Genomic DNA, 21,785 nt, shown 5'->3' with positions numbered 1-21,785 from the left:
TGTTTAGAACTGGCTAGTTAGAAACATCGCTCTTTGGTAACTTAATGTAGTATACTGCATTCATTTATCATTTGTTTTTGTGAATTGGCGGCAAATCTAAAACTCTTGTTACACGTGAAAATGAACTATTAACTCGAGAAAATTTTCGGTCAATTATTATGACTTTCGTTGTGAGCTTACTCAACAACAAAGCTATGATTGGCTGCGATTAGAATTTCTTAATGAAGCCCCATCTCGTGCCACTATTTACAATTGGTTTAACGAGTTTAAGCGTGGACGTAGCAATCTCAATGATGATCCACGTGAGGGACGTCCTTTAACAGCTACTACTGAAGATAACATCAGTGCTGTGCGAGGCATGATAGAGGAAGATAAGAGAGTGACCTATCAGCAGATACGGGCAAGCCTAGGCATTGGTATGAGTCAAGTTCAAAAAATATTACACGAACATTTAGGCGTCAGGAAGCTTTGTACCAGATGGATTCTGCATACTTCAACCGACGACCAGAAACACCTTCACATGGACTGCTGATGAAGATGCGGTAAAAACGTACGAAAATGCCATAGAAGAGACCTCTAAGGAAGAATGGGCCCACTGCTTTTGTCAGTGGTTCCATCGAATTCGACGACATGTAGAAAGGAACGGAGATTACTTCGAAAATCAATAAAAGTATTGGCATCTTTCTACATTAAGCCGTTTTTCATTTTCTACACATTTTCAGTGTTACCTAGGTATATATTTATTTTCACTTTACATATAAATTTATAAGGACTTTAATAAACGATTCAAAACGTTTTGTCTCTATCTCATCTTCGTCACTACAGAAATATAGGGAGAAGTTATTTTAAACTTGAAGTTACTTTACTTCGCGTTTATTAAATGACACAGCTTAGGTTTCAACGTATAATCTCGTCAAAAATATTAGGATTAATTAATACGTACTTCATCTATAATATTTTTGCTGCAACTGTTTACCCAACTATAATATAAAGTAAATAAATGTAAAATAATTATACCAAATCATATTAATTATGTTACGAAGGGTAACTAGCCCAAACTCTATATTGTAGGATGTGACTTGAGAAGACAGTCATCGTTCTACCGAATGTTTTCTTTGTAATGGTAGTTAGTACCTTAGTAGTTTGCTACAGGAGCAGTCTGCCAGTCTAGCGAAACTCTCTAAGAAAAAAGCGATTCGCTCGGTTGTATGAAACGTGCAGTCAATGATAGATTGACAGATGACGCCTTTAATCTTGTAAAAAACGGAGATAGCCGAAATCCACTACAATTTAAGCAACTGTTCGCTTTCAAACTTACTCGGATTATACTTCATTGCCAATCGCCATACTGCAGTTACTATTATTTCAAGCTTTGTCACATCACTGCACGTTTCATACTAAATTAAATTTCAATTTTTACTTAGGCAGTCTCGCGCCTCTTATTACGTAGTATTTACAACTTGTTTGCAGTCTGCTGCCGAACCCAGTACTGATTGAAATTTATATAGATATTTGAAATCCTGTTGGTGTTCGTCGAGAGTGCCGGTCCAAATATTAAGCGATTAATTTCAGATATATTTTAATGAACTCAGGGTTAACACACCGGGATGGTATTTATATAATTGGCTAGAACTAAAGTTTTGTCAAAAAGATTGGAAATCGCTTAGGCGTGTGGGAACTGATATAACTTAGGAACCTTTAAGTCTAGAAAATACTTCCATATCAAACACCTGTCTGACTTCTCGTATTTGGAATGTGTGGCTCGTTTTTTGACTCCATCAGTTGAGCTACTTGTCCATTTCTCCCATCTAATATGGGGCAGGGTGCCCTTAGATCTTGGCTTCCAAACTTAGTATCACAGTTAAGAATATGACATATATATATAGCAAGAGTATGAAGCGCCACTCAATAGCCGAACTTTGTCTGCGCATGGCCTTGTAAAGCTATCTTGGAACTCACTTTTAGGAAAAATATCGGCGCAAATACTACAGCACACCTATTATAAAAACTAAAATAATTCAGTTATCATTTGATTACATTGTGATGTGAAATTATTGTTAAAAAACATGAATTGAAAACACGAATACGTGCGCCGAGCCCTATAAATATGGCCACACTGGCGACACTAGAGGCAGTCGCGCTCGGGCTGTCGCAGGGGGGTACAACTTCCCTACATTGGCACATGAAAAAAAATTGCATTGAAAGTGCTGCCACCTATTCTATTAGGTACGCTGCAACTTCACCACGATGGCGCTAGTGAAAGCATAAAACTCACTTAACTTACTTATTAAAACAAGACTTGACTATCGTGTTGTAATCATTGAATGCTTCTCCTTATTTAAAGGCAACTGCTGAACTTAATAAACGAATAATAATTTCCAACCACTCAAAACAAACATCAATATGCATTCAATACGGTCTACAACAATAGTAAAAACTATAAACATAATTAGTGCCATCTAGCGACGGTACGGCTTACGCTAAGAGCTTAAAAATAACGCAGCGCCATCTCTTAGCCTGGGTACACTGATTTTACAAAATAAAAACATTAGTTGCACATTTATCTCTAGTATATAGTGTTTTATCTATGGGCTGTCGTACGGTACGCACCTCTCTGGGACGTCGTAACGCTGCCCGTGGAATATACGAAGGTGATCAAATACTCGAGCAGTTTTCTTTCGATGATCCAATTATGAATGATCACCAGCAAATCAATAATTGTGACATCACACCTTTTAAAAACAATACAGAGGTTCTTTCCTCGTCATATAGTATTAGTTTTCTTTTTTTTAAATAATCCAGAATATATATTTTTGACGTTATTGTTTCAGAAACAGGCCACATGATAGCAATGGGACCAAGGATAATGCAGTTATTTAGCGAGAACTATCATGACTATACTGAGCTCGTGCTTCTTGTTGCTCTGTATTTCCAAATACGAGACGACTATTGCAATCTGATGAAGCATGAGGTATGAAATAATTATTTATCTTCAGTCATTTTGAAATGAAAAATTGCGTCTTTTCTGCATTGTTTTTTCTTTGCGTTGCATGAAAGAAATTAGTCGCTTTTGTTGTGACGAAGCAATGGATGCTGTGGCTATTTATGTAATGTTTTTGTTATGTTTGGGTTTCGAAAAATAAATTTTAATTTCGCACCACACTTTTTGTTTTGCACATTTTTGGGGATCATTTTGTAAAAGCATATACATCGCCCAATAAAAGACTTACTGACATGTATAAACCGAGTAGTAGTCATAATAATTTAATGTTTGTTGCTGGTGTGAACATAATGATTATCGCAATTTCTAGAAAATTTACTAATGTGCCTATGAATATACATAACATTATCATGAATATATTGAGAGTTACTGCAGTACAAATGATTATTTCTTTAAAAAAATGTTAATGATTCTTTAGCACCTAGGTTATCGCGATCCATTTTCTAATCCAACAATATGTATAAGTAATTAATTGAAAATATATTTCTTACAGGAGATAGAAGAGTGGCCGTCATTGAATAATGATCAAAATGTAAGCAATTTTTTTAAATCTCATCCTAAGTTTAAGCTGTAAAGTTTATTTGACTATAACGAATCTGGCCATAAATATTGTTATAATTTGAAAACTTCAATTTTTTTAAATTCAAATTGGGAACGTGTTTATTATGATAAAAACTTCATTTCTTGGCTTTCGTGCAACAATCTATTATCTGGTCACAAGGTACGAACTTACCAAGATTGGCCGAAAATGTGCGTACCAGACTTTGTAAGAACTCAAGACTGGCCCTGGTGTATACGAGATCTGAATCCCTTGGACTACAAACGATAATCTGTTTTAGAAGACATGGCCTGCTCCAAACAATACGAATATCTCTAAGGCTGAGTTGCATTATATATTAGCCTTTATAGTTAAGGTTAAAGTTAAATTTAACGTTAACAGTAACACTGACCTTAACATAGACTGCGGAATGTGAAAATATATAATTTATTTATTTCATATCTTATAGGGGCAGATCAACAAATATAATTTTTGTGAAGATTTAACAGAAGGCAAGTTCACTCTACCAATCATACACGCCTCTAAGCAACCTGGTGGAGAAGCTGTCCTTAGTATCCTTTCTAAATGTAAATTTTGTAAAGTTTCAACTGTCATAGAGACAAACTGCTGCCTAATAGGACTTAAGAGTACTCCAGAAGCGCCAGTTAAAACTTTGGAAACTTGGGTGCATTTATGTGAGAGTTTTATTATTATATATTTTATCAATGCCAAAATCTTAAATTATGAATTGTTGTAAAATTGGTACGGTGAAGAGCGTTAATTGTTAATTTGGAAGGAAAAGGAGAGTTAATCTGGAAGGTTGAAAAAGACGATTAGGGAGGTGAGACAGTAGTAGATAACTATGAGGTATCAAGTAGGCCAAGGCTGTTAACAGTTGCTCCGATTTTTGAAACAAGGGATATTTTTCGACATTCAGCTAATTTAAAAATTATTTGCTGAACTGACAATTAAGTGATAGGTTCCACATACGAGTACTCAACTTGCATAGCAATGATAGGATTACACTTAATAGCTCCTAAGATTATGCGTAAGCGTTCTTTGGATTTTGTCTTTATACTCTTGATTTGTTATAAAAGACCAAAAGTTGAAGGTATAATAACCAATATGTCTCTGAAAAATGGCATTGTAGAGGAGTGAATAAAGAACGATAGATGTTCTTCTCACATATAGATATTGTGTTCCATGTGGTTTATTCATTACTTTGTAATCTTACCAGACACCAAAAACTAAACTCAACTGGTATTTCATTATTATCGACTTTCATTTTAATTGATGGTATTTCTTGTTGCTAAATAGAACCACTCTACTTTTTGCAAAAGAAACCTTCAGCCTGTACAGGTAGCCTATGTGGATAAGATGTTACAGCTTTCCTGTATGAGACTGTGGGGTTGGATATAATGGATTAACTAATTTTAATGGAATCTTCTACTTAAGAAAGAGGGAAACTATGAGAGCAGGAGGGTTTTTGAGTAATTTCAACATATTTTCTTATTAATCTAGGGCAATGGTTTGCGGATCGGTTTGTTTATTATAAGATATTTTCTTGAGATATGACGATCTTGTTTTTTTGTAATAATACAGGATTTACCCACATGAGGTAAGGTACGTTGATAGTACCTTCGTTTTTATCGGCATTATATCTTATTTTGATCAAATCTGCAACAATTCTGATATAGTATATTCATATTGGTACAATGTTTAAGAATTACTTGGCGCAACGTTCTGTTGAGCCACATTAACGTGATGATACTACTACTAATATTAGGGCTGGATGTAGGCCTATTAAAATGTTGTAATTATTTTTTTTTACATAGAATCGTTTTTGTGAACAATCTCAAATATCAAAAATCCCTAACTCACACAATAGATATTCTTCGGCAACGCACCAAAGACATAAATCTAAAGCAGTATTGCGTGTCAGTACTTGAATCACTTGGGAGTATGAAGTATACGAGAGAAAGACTGCGTCAGCTTGACCGCCAAATACGAAACGAGGTAAGATTCCATATTTATCACGTATGTTAAAATTGGCCGTAATGGATTTGATTTATGGGTTGCAAGGTTCGACCTGTTTCACCTTAGTTTGAGAATCTGTCCAGTACCTACTCGTTATAAATAAATTGTTAGTCATCATTAATGATGAACCTCCACCTCATCCGGTGATATCTAGCAAAAAGTAGTTGACCAACTCATTCAGGCACGTTATTTTTCTTCTCCTCTTATTTAAATTTTTAAAACAATAGAAGGACAAATGACTAGTAATAATTTAATCCATATTGTTTTGTAATCAATTTTTGCGGTTTTTTATTGTTAAATAATGTCATGTGAATGACTGAGTGTTACATAATATAATCCAACCAAATTACTTATGCAACTTCTTTGAAGCATGAATTCGTGATAGATTTTTTTTAAATGAAGTTAATATATTCTTTTTTATTTTACCTATATCTATTCGTACTTCTTTTCAGATTGAGCGGTTGGGCGGTAATCCAGAACTTATTGCAGTTATGAATGATTTGAACATTGTGTGATATTGGTTATATTTATATGTTATGATATGTTTGAACGTTAAGTACTCACTTGTTACGTATATTTATTGTAGTAAAATTTGCAGTTTGTTTAAATAAAATAATCTATTAATACAAATGATTTCTACGTTTACTTAAATACTAAATATCATAGAAGTCGTAGTGGGAAGTTAGAGTGTCTATGAAGCTGATAGCGGTAGGTACCTCTCGTACCTACTGCCAAACTTATCCTCTGACAGCAGTATTATTTTATCCCATTCCAAGAAAATGCTCAAAACCACTAAAAAAGTTTTCACTTCAACAAGAAATTAATAAAACTTATGTTCAATCCGTAGTTGTTAACATAGCCTTAATTGAATTATTCACACACAGCAAGTATTCATACAAACTTGATCTATCAAGGATTGTTATGATGAATTTGAAACATTTTATCCGTTAATTTGATAAATGTGATATCTATATAATTGTACTACAACTTCAGTGTAAACCGTAAGTCTATCACAACTTCAATCTGCAACAGTTTCGTAACAATTTACGCCACACTCTTGTTTTCCCGCTGCCAGCTCAACATTTCGTCGAGGAGTTCCTCCAAATATTTATTTCCTCCCAAATGTGCTATCTGGAAAATAAACATATAGTATGTACTTGTTTTGCAAGGTAAATCATTCATGTAGGCAGCTTCTTTAGAATTATATTTTTGTTAGACATAGTTATATCCGTTGACTTACTCCTACCTGTCCTTGTGTTAGGCTGCAGTTCTACTGGAAGATAAAAGCCGATATGGGCGTAGTTACTGTTTATCTTTCTTTTCTGACAAATAGGGACGACACGAGCAAGACGTTCAGCTGCCCATTACAATGCAGTGCCACTCAGGATTCTTGGAAAACTCAAAAATTCTGAGCGGCATTACAATTATAGCTCTTGTCACCTTGAGAAGTCTCACTTCTCCAGTAATTTTACTAGCTATGGCACCCTTCAGACCGAACCACAATAATTCTTACATATTACTGCTTCATGGCAGAAATAGACGCCGTTGTGGTACCCATAATCTAGCCGGCATTCTGTACAAAGTAGCCTCCCACTGCTAAATGCCCTTAATCGCCTCTAACGACATCCTTGGGCCTGTGACTTCCCTATTTTTTATGCCCCGGGGAAGCACAGGGGAAGCAAAGCACATCTATCTGTCTATGCGTCTCTCAGAAACCGTAGTCTGTAAACAACAAGTAGTAGTAGTAGTAGTAAAAAACAAACCCCGAAAATACATAATATAATCTGAATTTATTTGGATTTAAAGTATTATTATTCCCGCGTGATAGCATGGACAGGATGCCATCTTTGTGACGTCAGATCACCGGCAGCACACATTCACGGATTGACGCATGCACCAGCCATCGTTCCCCTCGCACATATTTGAGGGAAGGACACGAAAAAATATATATTATACGAGTATTCATGTTACATTCGATTATACAATCTTAATATAAAGAATTATTAGGTTGACCAGGAGCATGTATTTTCCATACTTCTTGAACTTCTATATACATAACATTCTTTAATCTCATAATTATTTTGGAATAAGTCGACTCTTTATAACTTTTTTGAATTTAGAAGGTGATATTATTTGGAATTTTGTTAAAGAACTGCACACTGAGACAAAAATAAACGAATTTTGTTTTTACTTTGGCTCGTCTCGCTGTGTTAGTATCAGTAAGTCTTAATTCTTCTGATAGAAAAAGTGGCAGAACTGAGGTTATTTGAGATGGCCTCAATATGAGTGCCCCATTGTAGTTTTTCATCTAATACTATTCCAATAAACGTCCAAAAATTCTACTTTCTAATTTTAATTCTACTACAAGATTTAAGGGTTCCCCATTAAATGTTATACTTCTTGATATTTTTTACATTTGGTAGGGAGAATTCAATAGATTTATTATAGGTTTATTTTATATAAATTCTGTGAATGTCTATCAATATTATAAACGAATAAAGTGTCGTCTGCGAAAAAAGCAATCTCACATTCTTTCGAGGCTACAAATGGCAGATCAGTAATGTAGACTAGGAATAAGAAAGGTCCTAGAATTGAACCCTGACGGAAGCCCATCCGCACTACAGCTCCTGATGAATGTTCATTATTAATTACTACTTTCTGGGTTTTATTAGCTAAATATGAAGTAATAAGATCAAGTGGTTTGATTTTATTCCACAATAATTGAACTTACGGATAAGGGTAGAATTGTCTACGCAATCAAATGCTTTCGAAAGATCACAGAATATTTCTATGTCGTTATCTGATTTTTCCCAAGCATAAAATATGTGTCAAATCAACGCCATACCAGCATCCAGATATTAAACGACCTCCCGTAACACCAAATTGTTTAGAATATAAGAAGTTATTGCCAAATAAATGGCTTAGTAATTGATTTAAAATTATTTCCTCAAAAATGTCACTTATTGTAGGTAGAACAGAAGCTGGTCTATAATTGTATAACTTTACTGTACTTTAGATAATCTGGAAATATTCCAGTGGCAAAACAATTATTGAATTTTAAACATAATTGGTGAACAATATTTTTGATTATCTTTGCTATAATAGCCACAGACATAAGTCATGAGTTAAGTACTTTGATTATTTCACCCGTGGTAACGTGCCTAAATTTGAACGAAACTGTGTACACATGTACATTTCTTTTAAATATTAATTCAGCTCGTTCAGAAGAAGTTATATATATTAGTTCAGAATTGTTATGTCATTGTCAAATACTCTATATTATATTCTTCTTACGAGCTCAACTATTTACGAACATATGATAAATCCAGTCATGAAGAAAGAAATATTTGTAGTAACGATTCAAAAGCGCTTAGTTTAAGGCTAATTGAATAAAGTTATTTATTTGACTTTGACTTAGAATCAAGTATATCGTTTGGATATTGATGCCTGCTTGCTGACGTCACTTTAACTTTAATCTCATAACGCGTATCATTTAAGACACTTTTGACTTTTTTGTCTCACCTCTTCTCTCGCCTCGCGGTCCAGCGCCTGCATCGTGTCCCTGGTGTACTGGAAGCTGCCGGACTTCTCCAATAGATTGACGCAGTGCCGCTTCAATTCCACATCAGTAGTTCGCTGGCTAAGTATCTCTAATGTTCTGAGTCAATTTCTTTAATTCGCTTTTGCTTTAGGACGGAAATAACGAAATCTTAAAGAATGGACCAAAAATACTTCGCAAACGATAATAATTATGATCGAAAATTTGCGGATAGTGTCGGATATTTGTAGTTTCTTTGTATTATGGATGTTGCTAAAACTATTATGTTTAAAATTAACTCACACTGCATATCGTGCTTCTATTTAATAAATAGTTATGTATTTAAAACAAAGTAACCCATACTTTGCAATTCTATATCGAGATAGTAAACCTAAGTAGGTCATTATTTCGACACCATTACGGGGTTTTTATGCTCCACGTAACGAAAACCTTTTACATCTTTTGAAATTACTGGACTTAACATCATATGTCTCAAGGTGACGAACGCAATTATTGTAGTGCCGCTAGTTGTTAGACTGACGTAACCTTGTACAATTCTATGGTGAAATTGAAGATTGAAAAAATATTTTTAGCCAAATACTTAATACTTGAACAGTCCTAAGATGCTTCATATGAAACAGTTCAGCTATACTATAATATAATTAACTACGGATGATGAGCTAATCAAGAAAATATATAAGCCCAGGGAGGAATCAGTGGAACTTGGTATATCAATTAATATCATTCTGTCACAATACTTGGTACCTACAAATATTGTTCCAAACAAGTAAGCAGATGTATGACATAACTGTGTTTTTTAACATAATAGCAGCAAACAGGCAAGAGACACACGTGATGGGTAGTGGTGGACAAACGCCCATGGACATCGGCAACACCAAGAGATATGTAACCGGCCTTTAATGTAGAAGTATGGTCTAATGCATAAATGTATACAGGTATTGGAAACTTTTGTCTTAATGGATTGGGATATGTGACCGTTTTTCATTATTTTTGCATGATTTATGAGCAGCATGTTGAGAATAAGAAAGCAAGATAAAGTACGAATAACAAACACAAGAAAGAAAACAAAATGGAAAGAGTGGAAAAAACAATTAAGCAGCTAAAATAGCGTTGGACAGGACATGTGATAAGAAGCAAACAAGATAAATGGACAAAAGATATTATAGAGTGGTATCCAAGATGTGGGAAAAGAAATAAAGGGAGACAAACGATACGATGAGAATATTATGATTTCAAAAAGATTGCTGTCGGCGGACAAGCGAGCAATGATTAACATAAGATATAGTAGAGATTAGGTGAAATATAATTATAATCATTTAATATATGTTAGCTGTTAGTATTAGTTAAAAATGTACCTTTTTAGTTTGCTTGCAATAAAGGCTTCATTCATGCATGGTCTAATGTCCTTGAATGTCCCTGAGTCGTATCGGTCCAAGAAAACTGTAGCCGGTATTTGATTCTACAAAGTGGCTGTGCGAGACAAGAACTTCCCGCAAAATGCGCGGCTGTTGAATGCCAGATCTCAACATGATGCAGGTAGTATTTTGCATCTTGAAGTAATGTCCTATGGTGGCATTCAGTAACTACTAATACGAAAAAATCCTTTGAGCACTCCTCGTGAAATATGCGGTAGACGATGTGGTGCTGTAAAAGGATACGAAGTACTTCACTGTCGTAACGTTTGCTTCTTATGGCGTGGATGATCGGGAAACTAAACTTGCCATCCGTCAAGTCCTCGCAGAAAGTTTTACTATCAGTGTACTGAAACAATATAACCAGACATTAAAATTAGATCACATTCAAGTAAAATTCTTCCATATAACATACTGGCAGAGAAGGGAGTATGGACAGAGAAGGTCGTACGAATGTGCTGGGACACGGATAGTAGAAGTGAAACTTCAAGAGAAGCTATTTAAATACAAATATTACAGTTTCCTGTCAATAAAAACAAATATTTTAATGAAAAACATTAAAAATAAATATATATTTCCAAAAAAAAAACATTTAAACAACAAAAAAGTATTTATTTTACCTCTTGTGTGTTCAAATTGCAATAGTCATCTCTGATTTGAAAGTAGAGCCCAAATATTTGTGATAGCTTAGTGAAGTCTTTATTGTTGTCACTAAACAGTTGCATTAAGCGTATTGTCAATAAAAACAATCCACCTGTCTCTGAAAATATAATAGTCACATTAATGATAGTTTAAAACACGAGACTGAGCTTCATACAACCACACGAAATGGTTGCACGACTACAATGATCCGGGGCATGTTGAGTGTCCACTGGACGTTTGTTGCGTACGCGGCGAAACCAGATATGACGGATGACGATCGCACAGACAGTTGACAATCTCAGGGCTAGCGCGACACACGTATTGTTTTAATAAATGCAAGCTTGAATGTTTTGACATAAAAAAAGGCATTATATTGTTTTCAATACACTTGCTCATAAAGTGAGCCTTACATCATTCTTAGGGCCATAAATCGAACACACATGCAAAATAATATTACACACAAGTGCATAATAGAATAGTCCCTGCAAAGTTAAGAATCTAACTGCAAATTATATGAGAGTAAACAGAGCATTTACAATTAAACCGGGTTATATACTAATATATTTTTTTTTGCATAAACAACAATAAGCTTTTCTGTCACTGAAAATCCACTTAATTTTTAGAATAAATAATTTAGACGATAAACATTTATTATTATCAAATTATTTATAATTCACAATAATTTAGTATTAAGAGTATGCATTTTAGCACTAAAATTATAATTTTGAAGTAGGCTGTATCATGTAATCAATCACCTAACATTTGGCGCGTGCTTAAAAAACTTGCACGCCATATCCACCACGCGGCGTTCGACGCTTCCTCGCGAGCTGCTCGCTCAGTCAGTACCCGGCTTATCTCTAAACTTATATTATTGTTAGCGCGTTTCAAGGCATACGAAGCGCCATCAATCTCTCATCTTGTGAACTATTTTTGAGTTAGATACTATTTTTTGAGCATACGAAAATGTTTATCCAGTACTTACTTTTTATCGTCATGTCCCGATACTCCTCCTCAGTGGGACATATAAAGTTGTCCCGCCAGTATATCTCGAGTCCTTGACCTCGATGCAACTCCAACAATTGTTCCGTGTACACTGTTGCTGCCTGGCATGTAAAAATACAAAAATTAGTTTGTAAGTGAAGAAGTGAAGTGTACTTTAAATAAATTTTCCTTCGCGCAGTGGGCAGATTCATAAACGAAGACCAAAAAAAGCAATTTTACGTTTTCCATTTGTGAGGGTTCAACATCCATTTCGGAAGCTATAAAGTAGATCGGTGGCAGACTCTTTTAAATTTTTTCGCTTATTGTTGTCGGATTTGAATAATAGGACTCTATTTGCGGCATATAAATACTCTAGCATTTAAAAAACAAAAATATCAAAACAGAAAGACGCACACAATGAAGATATAACTATATTTACAATACTACGACTACATAAAATTAAAACTATCATTACGTGGAAGCGTACCAAGAATACTGGCAGCATTACCGCGTTGAATAGCAAGGCTGATCCGTTGACCGAAATAGCTGCCAGCGCTTGGGTTTCCAGTAGCCTTATTGAGGCGCGAAGAAAGTATTTTGAACATTCTCCGCGCCTCTGGGCCCCACGGCCCAAGTGTCTCGACACCAAACGGCACAAAGATGTATGACTCACTGAGACCAACATATTTGCGACGCTTGCTGTCTTCGGCAGTCGAAGCAGCAGCCCCAGCACCAACTGACGTAACTTGGACATGAGAAGGAGCCAGAGTGTCGACGCAAGTAGCGTCCCACACCAGCGCCCTTCCCCGTGCCCAAGCCACCAGCGTCATTCCATTTGGCTCTAAAACAGCTGGTATATTAAGAGCGGCAAATGCCCTGCGGATGACTTCATTAATGCTGGCGTGACGACTGATACGGCCTGCCGATTTTAGGCAGGATAACCCGTGGCGTCCAAGAGCTATCTATATATCTACCTGAACGCCACATCTACATTGATGTGGTTCATTCAGTTTTATACCTAGCCGGAGTGATACGCATATTGACAATGTCATATTGTCAAGTAGCGTTCCAATCGGCGCAGAAGGCAAGGCTTGTAACCAAAAGCCCGACTCATTTTGTGTCACGGCCAAAAGACGAGCACGCTCTGTTATGTCAGTAAATGACATCAAAAGATCATCAAAGGCTGACTTACAAAGAAGTGCGTCCCATGCTTTTTGACACTTTAAATCGTCTGGAAAATTTTGAATGTTTGCAATATTTAGCCAAGCATTGTTAGCTTCGTTCAAATACACAATCTCTGAGTTACCTGGTACATGATTTACAATTCTTGTAACCAAAGGCTGCGCACTATGAACTGAAGATAGAAATGCTGGTAAGGCAACGCCCGAAACTTTGCGAGTACCCAAACCACCAAACCGTATCGGTAAAGAGGCTTGAGACCATGCACGATCTGTAAACGCGCAATTCAAAACGGTTTCTAAAATATTTTTAAGTGAAATATCAATCACATCAAGCAAATTTGGAAATTTCCATAACGGGCTAGACCTTAAGAGATACGTAAATTTTGGAACAAATAAACAAGACCGAATAATAGTTAAGGCCATATGAGAATTAATTTTCAATAATCTGTCCGAAACGTTATTAAATTTTTTAATGTGATCGTTTAAGATCGTTGGAATTGAAACAGGAAATAATGGAGCTCCAAAAAGGTGAAGTGAATTCTTATCCAAAACTTTAATATTGGGGGCCAGAACATTAAATTTATTGGTAATATCAACCCGGTCTGAAATTTGGAAATTTTCGCCGATAAAAAGCTCGCATTTCGAAAAATTTAACTAAAGGCCGATTGAGTTAAATCTTTCTATTACAACTTTCAAATCATCTAAAACAGAGTCCACTTCACCACCCAAAGTACCATCATCCAAGTACCAAACATTAAATTTTGATTTTAGTTTTGTTATGGCGGAATGAATGGCAAGGCTAAATATTGCTGGACCAAGAGGGTCGCCTTGTTGACAGCCAACAGAAGACCAAATATTATGATTTTTGAATAATAATTTTGATGGTTTACTATAACATTGCCAAATATAATGATAGATTGAAGGAATTGAATTTTTAACTTCTCTCAGCAGAGCTCCCCTATCAACAGAGTTAAAAGCATTTTTCACATCTAATTTTAAAAAGACATCACCAGAGTTCCTCTCCAAAAAAGTTCGCGCAGCGTGGACTGCAGCTTCGCAACCACTTTTGCAGCCGAAACCCAACTGAGTTGGAATGAACTTAGTTGATAGGAAAGGAGAAATATGTTTACAACAAATTTTAGAAACAAGGCGACGAAATGTGCAGCCCACGGCTATAGGACGAATACCACCATCTTTTTTCTTAAGAGCACATATATTCGCACCATATAAAATTTCGGTAATTTCGGTATTAACTTTTGCAGAAAGCATGAGATTTACTAAGAGAACAATGTCCTCAAGCAACGCTCTACCCGCATCCCCTGTGGAAGGACATACCAGATCTTTAAGATACTGGGGTGTCAGTCCATCGGGGCCGCCGGCAGAACCAGTCTTAAAGGACATTATTTGCTTTTAGTACATCACCATCATTAGCCCGTATATGATTATCGGAAAAAGATGGTTACGGAATAACACAATTAGCATCTGGTGATGGGTGTTTACTTTGTAAAGCCAAAAGTGTTTCATTTGAGTCGGGTGCCAGGATATCATTTGAAAAAAGTATAGATGCAGCACCTTTCACGTCATCGTCATTAACTTTCTGTTCTACTTTTCGAAAAATGTTGAATTTTGGTTACTATTTAAAATATTGCCAAAGATATTTGGGTCAGAACAATTTGATTTTATTTTCTGTGTGAGTGAACTGTGGTCATCTTTTTTTGCATGTAAAGTTGAATATGCGAACATGAACAAATGCTCCCAACTATCTTTTGAATTTTGGTTTACTGTAGATCGAATGACTTTGGAGAGTGCAGTTGCAACAGTAATGCGAGCCCCTTTTGGAATTCGCTTTACTACTGGAACCGAATTCTTTAATTTTCCTAATAATTCCGAAAAATTTGTTGTAACATGATATGCGTTATTTGTCGAGGGCAAGGTGCTATGATGTATATCCGAAACTAACGCGGAACTGTGCTTTTTACCGGTGTGAATTTTTAAGCCTCTTGCACCTCTAAAATAACGTGTAGGAGAGCATAGGTCACATTTCACAAGATCACTGGCTTGGCTACAAACATTGTTTATATTTTGATTATTTTCACTCATTAATTCACTATTCACTATGAAGATATTGATCTTTATTTAAAATAGTTTTAATCTAGAGTTTAAAAACCCGGGAGATTAGAGTCATAAACGTTTGTATAGAAAATTGGCCACTAATGTTTCCTATTAATATTAATTTGTAATAAGCCTGACGATGGTCACGAGACTCACAATATTTATGTACCTTCACAAGACAAACAATTTCAGAAAGTCTATTATACTTCGAAACAGATTTTTTCGGCATATTTTCTATTATCCTATTGTAAAGCTGCCTTTAGTGCTCGACCGACGTCAGCGCTGATCGTCGGCGTAGCTGTCGTAGTCGTAGCGGCAGTAACTATGACAACATAATATTATGAACGCGTTCAGTCCAGCGCTGATGAATAGCTACGCGCGTAAAGGTAAGTCGCGCTGATAAGAATCGTCGGCCGAGCTGACGCTGACCGAGCGTACGCGCGTGTGTAAAATCCTAATCAAATATTCATGTTCTGGCAATTTCGAATATTATTTGTATAACTTTATTTCTCCTTCAATTTCACGCTCTATAATAATGGGGTAAACATGATATCTTCTCCGTCTTTTATTCCGCAATCGTTTGTGTAAGTAGTACGCACATATTAAAGAGCTTAAAAATGGATTCATTTTTCTTCGCAATTGTACACGCGCAATCAAGTTTGCTGTCAGCTGAGCACTTAACGCAACATGGTCAGCACGTACGGGTACGCGCTGAATGCAGGCTAAAAACATACACTTCGTTCAATAAAATACTAAGTAACTTGACTTAGTCGATTAGTAAGCATAATATGTTTATAGTTATTTTGGTTTCAATATTATAATATTATACTTCTGCAATACTCATTAATCTGTCTACTCTAGGTTTATTTACAGAACCAAAGCTACCAACAATCTTCGACCTACTTACCAACGATAGCCATCGTTAAGTAGTCACTAAACAATTGCATGCCTATCTCTCAGACAGAAACTATATGGATGGATATTTAAAAATCAGAAATCCTACTTGCGGGTGTCCCAATTGCAATGTCTTCTCAAGCGCAATGATGATAACATAGTTCGCTGCGTTAATCGTACTGGCTATTCCATATATTAAATGAGCAACCGGTATCCCTCTTCGAAGCGTGGAATTATCCTCAACATCGTCCAGTCTGAAATCAATACATAATATATTTTTGAGCTGCGTACATCTAAAAGCAAAAAAAACTTTAAGCAAGGGTTGAAACTAATATCAAATGCCCAAATCCTTGGAAATGATAGTTTCCGTTACCATTTGCCGTGACCCGGTTAATATTTTGTTTTATAAGCAATATTTCATTTTCTTCGTCATCATTTAAGCTGAAAGATGTCCACTTTTGGACAAAGGCTTCCTCAAAAGATCTCTACAACGATCCGTCCTGCGCTACCCTCATCTAACCTATTCCAGCAATACATATTGTATAAACTATCATATTACTTAATGCTGAATTTTAGAAAGAATTATAAGCAAAGGCGAAGTTGCAACGCAGACAACAACATTCCACCTTCGCACGACACGCCACAAATTAGGATATCATCCCCACCATCTGGATGTGTGGCGGTCCTCCACAGTGCGGTTTTCAAGGAGCTTTCTTCCTCGTACTACTAAGCTGTGGAATGAGCTTCCTTGTGCGGTGTTTCCGGGACGATACGACATGGGTACCTTCAAAAAAGCGCGTACACCTTCCTTAAAGGCCGGTAAGGCTCTTGTGATACCTCTGGTGTTGCAAGAGAATGTGGGCGGCGGTGATCACTTAACACCAGGTGACACGTACGATCGTTTGTCCTCCTATTCCATAAAAAAAATGGATTGTTAAAGATAGATATGACTTTAAAATACTGTCCATGACAAAGAACTAATTAGATTTATGTAGCATATACTCGTAGTACGTCATGAATTATTAATATGGAAATAAACACGGGGCACTAACAACTATGGCTACAAGATTGGGAAATATTACGCACAGGTAGATCTAAGAGCTTGGAATTTTGCTCCTGTCTTATTAGTATTCATCCAGGGAGAATTCCACTCGTATATCGTACAGGAAGCTGGTGATCCAACTGCCTAGACTATCGAAAAGCCCGAAAAATGAAAAAAAAATCTTGCATAGAAAAATTGCCCAACAAATCAATCCGGATGTATAAAATTACGAGGGGAATTCTTGTTTTGAGACATATTAAAGAAAAAGCTTGCGATGGTACATACATTATTGTTTTGTTGATTTCCGGAAGGCCTTCAATACAGTAAAATGGAACAAGCTCTGAATAGTACTTCTAGAAATACATATCACCATTTAGTGTGAACTAATTTAAATATTGTACGAAAATGATTTAGCACATTCAATGCCCACGACTCAAATTCAGAACATTTTCAACTCAAACAGGAGGTCCCCAAGGATGCATTCTCTCAAACTTGCTATTTAACATCTACGCATAATATATATCAGTAGAGGGTCGCACTACATCAATTCTTCGATACGATGACATCACAAATCTTTTCGCAATTTTAATGAAATTTTTTTTAACGAAATTTTAAAAAATCTATCTTATTCGTATGGTGAGCTTTTAATGAGAAACACTCAAAGTAGGTTGAAGCGTATCGGCGTGGCTTAAGGAACGATTGTGAACCGATCAGCCAACTGATAGAGTACAGTACAATATTGTATTTTTTAGAAGAGAGTTCCTTGCCATTTGTTTCCAAAGCGTTGGTTGTGATTTAATTGAGGTCACAAAGTAGTATTCGAAAGAAATCAATGTTGAATAAATGCCTTTTAAACCTTACCCCTGTGTTGGTAATTATTAACATTGTATAGAATTGAAAAATGATTTAAATCTCGTTTCTGCTCGTGTAAGCTTTTGAATTATAATAAAGTAATAAATTATATTTATAAAACGACAATTATGAGGTATGTTATTTTGTAGGTAATTATATTTGTACAAGTATCTTTGTACTTAAATACATTAACATGTACGTTGCAAACCTCGATATTCACGTGTGACTTTTATAATTTCGTTATTAAATTTAATAATAGTGTTAATGTATTCACATTACGATGAACAATATCAACATAAAAACTTGAGAAAAACATGATTATCACCGTGCTGTAAATGAATATGTACATAATACGTTTAAAACATATTTAGAATATGATATTCAAGTGATTTCTTCTGGATAAAATCTTAAATAACATATTAGGTAGAACAAGAAATTTTCGTATTTTCTTTTTTGAAACAGGGGGACAAATGAGTATACATAAGGGTCATCAACGCAGCTCATACACTCTTTTTCCAGAAGTTTTTACCTTAACTTAGAAGATTGATTTTTACAGCTTCAGGAGACTGTAGACTTAAGTACCTATATTGTTATAATTTTAACTCGATACCTCCACGAGTATCGAGTTCCCGATATAAAAAGTCTTGACAGTCAGACAGCGGACGGACATTCAACAAAAGTGATCCTATAGGGGTTCCGTTTTTTTCATTTGAGGTACAGAACCCTAGAAAGAGCAAATATTATAATTGTGGATTTAAATTGTTTAGTGTTTTTTATAGCATCATTATCATAATAATTGTAAGGCGGACGGAAATTACTCATTGTAATTACGGCTTGACCTTTTGTTTCAGTAGATAAGAAATGTAAAAATAATTCTACGCATTTTAAGGTAACATTTGGTAATATTATAATTAGAAATTGTAAAAATTATGCAATTAGTGTCATTATTACTTAAAAGTCGACGTGGGTTTATTACTTTTTTGTTACAAATGTAAAATCATAGCTATTGTTAACAATATTCGTGACACATAAATGATGTTTATATTATAGACACGATCTCCACAATCACATCGTACATTAAAAAAATTTATATCCATTAATGACCGATTTATTTGTTTTATTTATTTTGATTGTATATACAATATAAATTATAAAATACGGACCATTTTTTTTCCAAATATTGTCATACTGTCACAACTCTCTCTCTCTCGCACACTCTGTGTTACTTCAAAAACCAGTCGATTAAAGACAAAGCGATTTCACCAATACATTCAAAGTTCACGAAAACAGACTTAAAAACATCAGAATGAACCTATCAAATAGCTGTCAAAACTGTCATCAATAAGTATGAACAAAATCAGAATTGATAAATGTCAATGTTTATATTACGACAATGACAGTGACAGCTCTTGCGCGATGACGCGATGAAATATGTTAAACGTCCAAACTTTTGTGTACGCGTTTAGGCTATAACTGCGTTTAGTTTGTGTTGGTGAAATCCAAATTGAATCTATAAACTCGCTTGAACGCGTAAACTTAGTTCAACATGTTTTAACTATGGTTCTAATCACGTTCTACGTAATTGGTGAATTAATCAGACCTTACAACTCGTACAAGGGTCAAGCTAGCAGTAAAATAACAAAAGTTAAAATGCATTTTGCAGAATACAGATAACAATTAATGGAACCATGTGAAAAATTATATTTTGCTTATTAATTAGTACAAATTTTCGTGACAGAATATACCTATACCACTAACCTTGGGTAAATAACCACAGCAATAGATTTAATATGTTTATAACTAAAACTAAATACTCACAGCAAACTTGTATTATGGAGCATTTGAATAATTTCACCAACAGCCTTCAACTTCTCAGGACACACTTGTAACCAGTAATTAAAAGCCGCTATCAGTTTTGGTCTTACCCGCTTTCCTGGCAATTGAACAATATAATTGAAAGGCCTGAGTAGTTTCTGAAATCAGACATATCCCAAAATAATTTAATTGAACTATGAAATGAAAATGAAAAAATCTTTTATTTACGTAAACTTACAAAAAGCATCTGTAAATAGTCATAAAATGTTCACAAGTGCGCAAAAGCGTCAAAAAGTAAATTACGTAAATAATTAAAAATACGTCAGTGGATGGTACAGGGTCGAAGAGACTCGCGATTTGCATGGTACTGTACTCCAAACTTCTTTATCCTCAATATATTCCTTAATATTATAGTAACCTATTCCCATTAAAACAGTTTTTATATATGTGTTCAATGTTTTGTCACGCAATTATTTTATGGCTTATTATAGAATCTAACGGAATTTCCCAAAAATGACTTATTTGCCTTAGTGGTTCTAAAACTGGGTATAGGTATATTATGGGTATACTATATTAACCTCTTAGTATTATAGTTATAAGATTGTAAATTTAAAACAAATACTATTACTAAAGGTCTCTGAGATCTTCTGTTAAAAGGTACTTGACCTTTTTACAAAATATCAAGTAGGAGTAGTTGTAGAGAGTATATTGAGTACATTAATTTGATTTTTTCATAATATTCTGAATTAAATGAAATAAAAAGAATTTGTAAAGCTTTCATGCATGTATTTTTAATTTAGGTATTATCTAGCCATATCTATACTTTTGAATTATATATAATTGTTTGTTGCCCGCGACTTCGTTCTCGTTAAATGTGTATTGCGCTTCCTCTGAAACTCTTCAATAAAATAATATGTCACGTTATGTGTGAAACATCATATCTTGATGATATGCTAGTATATTATATATAACACTCATGGAGAAATTTTACGGAACGCAAGAAATTTTCTTCTTGTAATGATTGTGTACAGGCCAAAAGCAAATACATCCTATTAAATAAAGTTTAAGATATTCGTCGGAGTCCTGTATATCATATCAAACTAAGTGCGAATCATTATGGAAAATAAAGTGAAAATGATAGATCTTAATACTACTGAAGTTGTTAGGTTTATTATTTTCAAACCAGTTTACATTTATAAAAAAAAATATCTATAAATAGGTTACTGGTATAAATGGCATTGAATTAGATGTACGTACTGGTTGTGCACCATTACACACCAGTAAACAGGCAAACACACGACTGATAATTCAATGATTTCTGATTTTTTCACTTGGACGTATGGAACCATAAAACATATATAATTATGTTTCTTTATATTTTGAATATGAAATTTTAAATATCCGTTGCGCAAAACTGTTACCAACTATAGGTAATAGTTTTGAATACGATCTCAATCGACCTCAAGAATAGTGGAAACGATCCATACTGTGGTAATAAAATCTACATTCGTTCTCTAAGTCCAGGATCTCAGTCCTTGGAAATTATATCTAGACCAAATTCAATATCTACACCCTCGAAAACTTTAGTAAAACTCGAAAATTTTAAAATATTCTTGATTAGGGTAGGGCGGTCCTTAAAGTTTCGCGGGTAAAAAAGTCCACCATGAATATCTCAAAAACGAATTACGTATCGTCGTTCTTTCTAATGATACGAGCGAA

General features: G+C 35.0%; 2 protein-coding genes across 7 annotated transcripts in view; one reads left to right on the top strand and one right to left on the bottom strand.

Annotated features, from left to right (window-relative positions):
* Positions 1-6,320, top strand: part of LOC126964835 (terpene synthase-like) — an 85,048-nt gene extending 78,728 nt beyond the window's left edge. Inside the window, exons 5-9 of one of the 2 annotated variants that reach the window (XM_050808147.1) lie at positions 2,832-2,971; positions 3,495-3,533; positions 4,009-4,111; positions 5,428-5,555; positions 6,029-6,320. In XM_050808147.1, coding sequence (XP_050664104.1) covers positions 2,832-2,971; positions 3,495-3,533; positions 4,009-4,111; positions 5,428-5,555; positions 6,029-6,091 — 473 coding nt within the window. In that variant the 3' untranslated portion in view covers positions 6,092-6,320. The remainder of the gene's footprint in view (positions 1-2,831; positions 2,972-3,494; positions 3,534-4,008; positions 4,112-5,427; positions 5,556-6,028) is intronic. The other variant, XM_050808146.1, reaches the window with a different exon arrangement.
* The window catches only part of LOC126964836 (terpene synthase), a 70,428-nt gene continuing 54,779 nt past the window's right edge, over positions 6,137-21,785 (bottom strand). Inside the window, exons 1-8 of one of the 5 annotated variants that reach the window (XM_050808154.1) lie at positions 19,415-19,432; positions 17,685-17,752; positions 16,467-16,611; positions 12,172-12,292; positions 11,168-11,307; positions 10,794-10,896; positions 9,099-9,226; positions 6,137-6,707 (exon numbers count right to left, since the gene is read on the bottom strand). In XM_050808154.1, coding sequence (XP_050664111.1) covers positions 6,621-6,707; positions 9,099-9,226; positions 10,794-10,896; positions 11,168-11,307; positions 12,172-12,292; positions 16,467-16,611; positions 17,685-17,752; positions 19,415-19,417 — 795 coding nt within the window. In that variant the 5' untranslated portion in view covers positions 19,418-19,432 and the 3' untranslated portion in view covers positions 6,137-6,620. Of the gene's footprint in view, positions 6,708-9,098; positions 9,227-10,793; positions 10,897-11,167; positions 11,308-12,171; positions 12,293-16,466; positions 16,612-17,684; positions 17,753-19,414; positions 19,433-20,069; positions 20,225-21,785 lie in introns of those variants that run through there. The other 4 variants (XM_050808150.1, XM_050808151.1, XM_050808152.1 and 1 more) reach the window with 4 other exon arrangements.

The sequence above is a fragment of the Leptidea sinapis genome, chromosome 6, assembly GCF_905404315.1.
Source record: "Leptidea sinapis chromosome 6, ilLepSina1.1, whole genome shotgun sequence".
In the NCBI taxonomy this organism is placed as follows: domain Eukaryota; kingdom Metazoa; phylum Arthropoda; class Insecta; order Lepidoptera; family Pieridae; genus Leptidea; species Leptidea sinapis.
The sequence above is the reverse complement of the archived record's forward strand: the minus strand, read 5'-3'. Positions and strand labels throughout refer to the sequence as shown.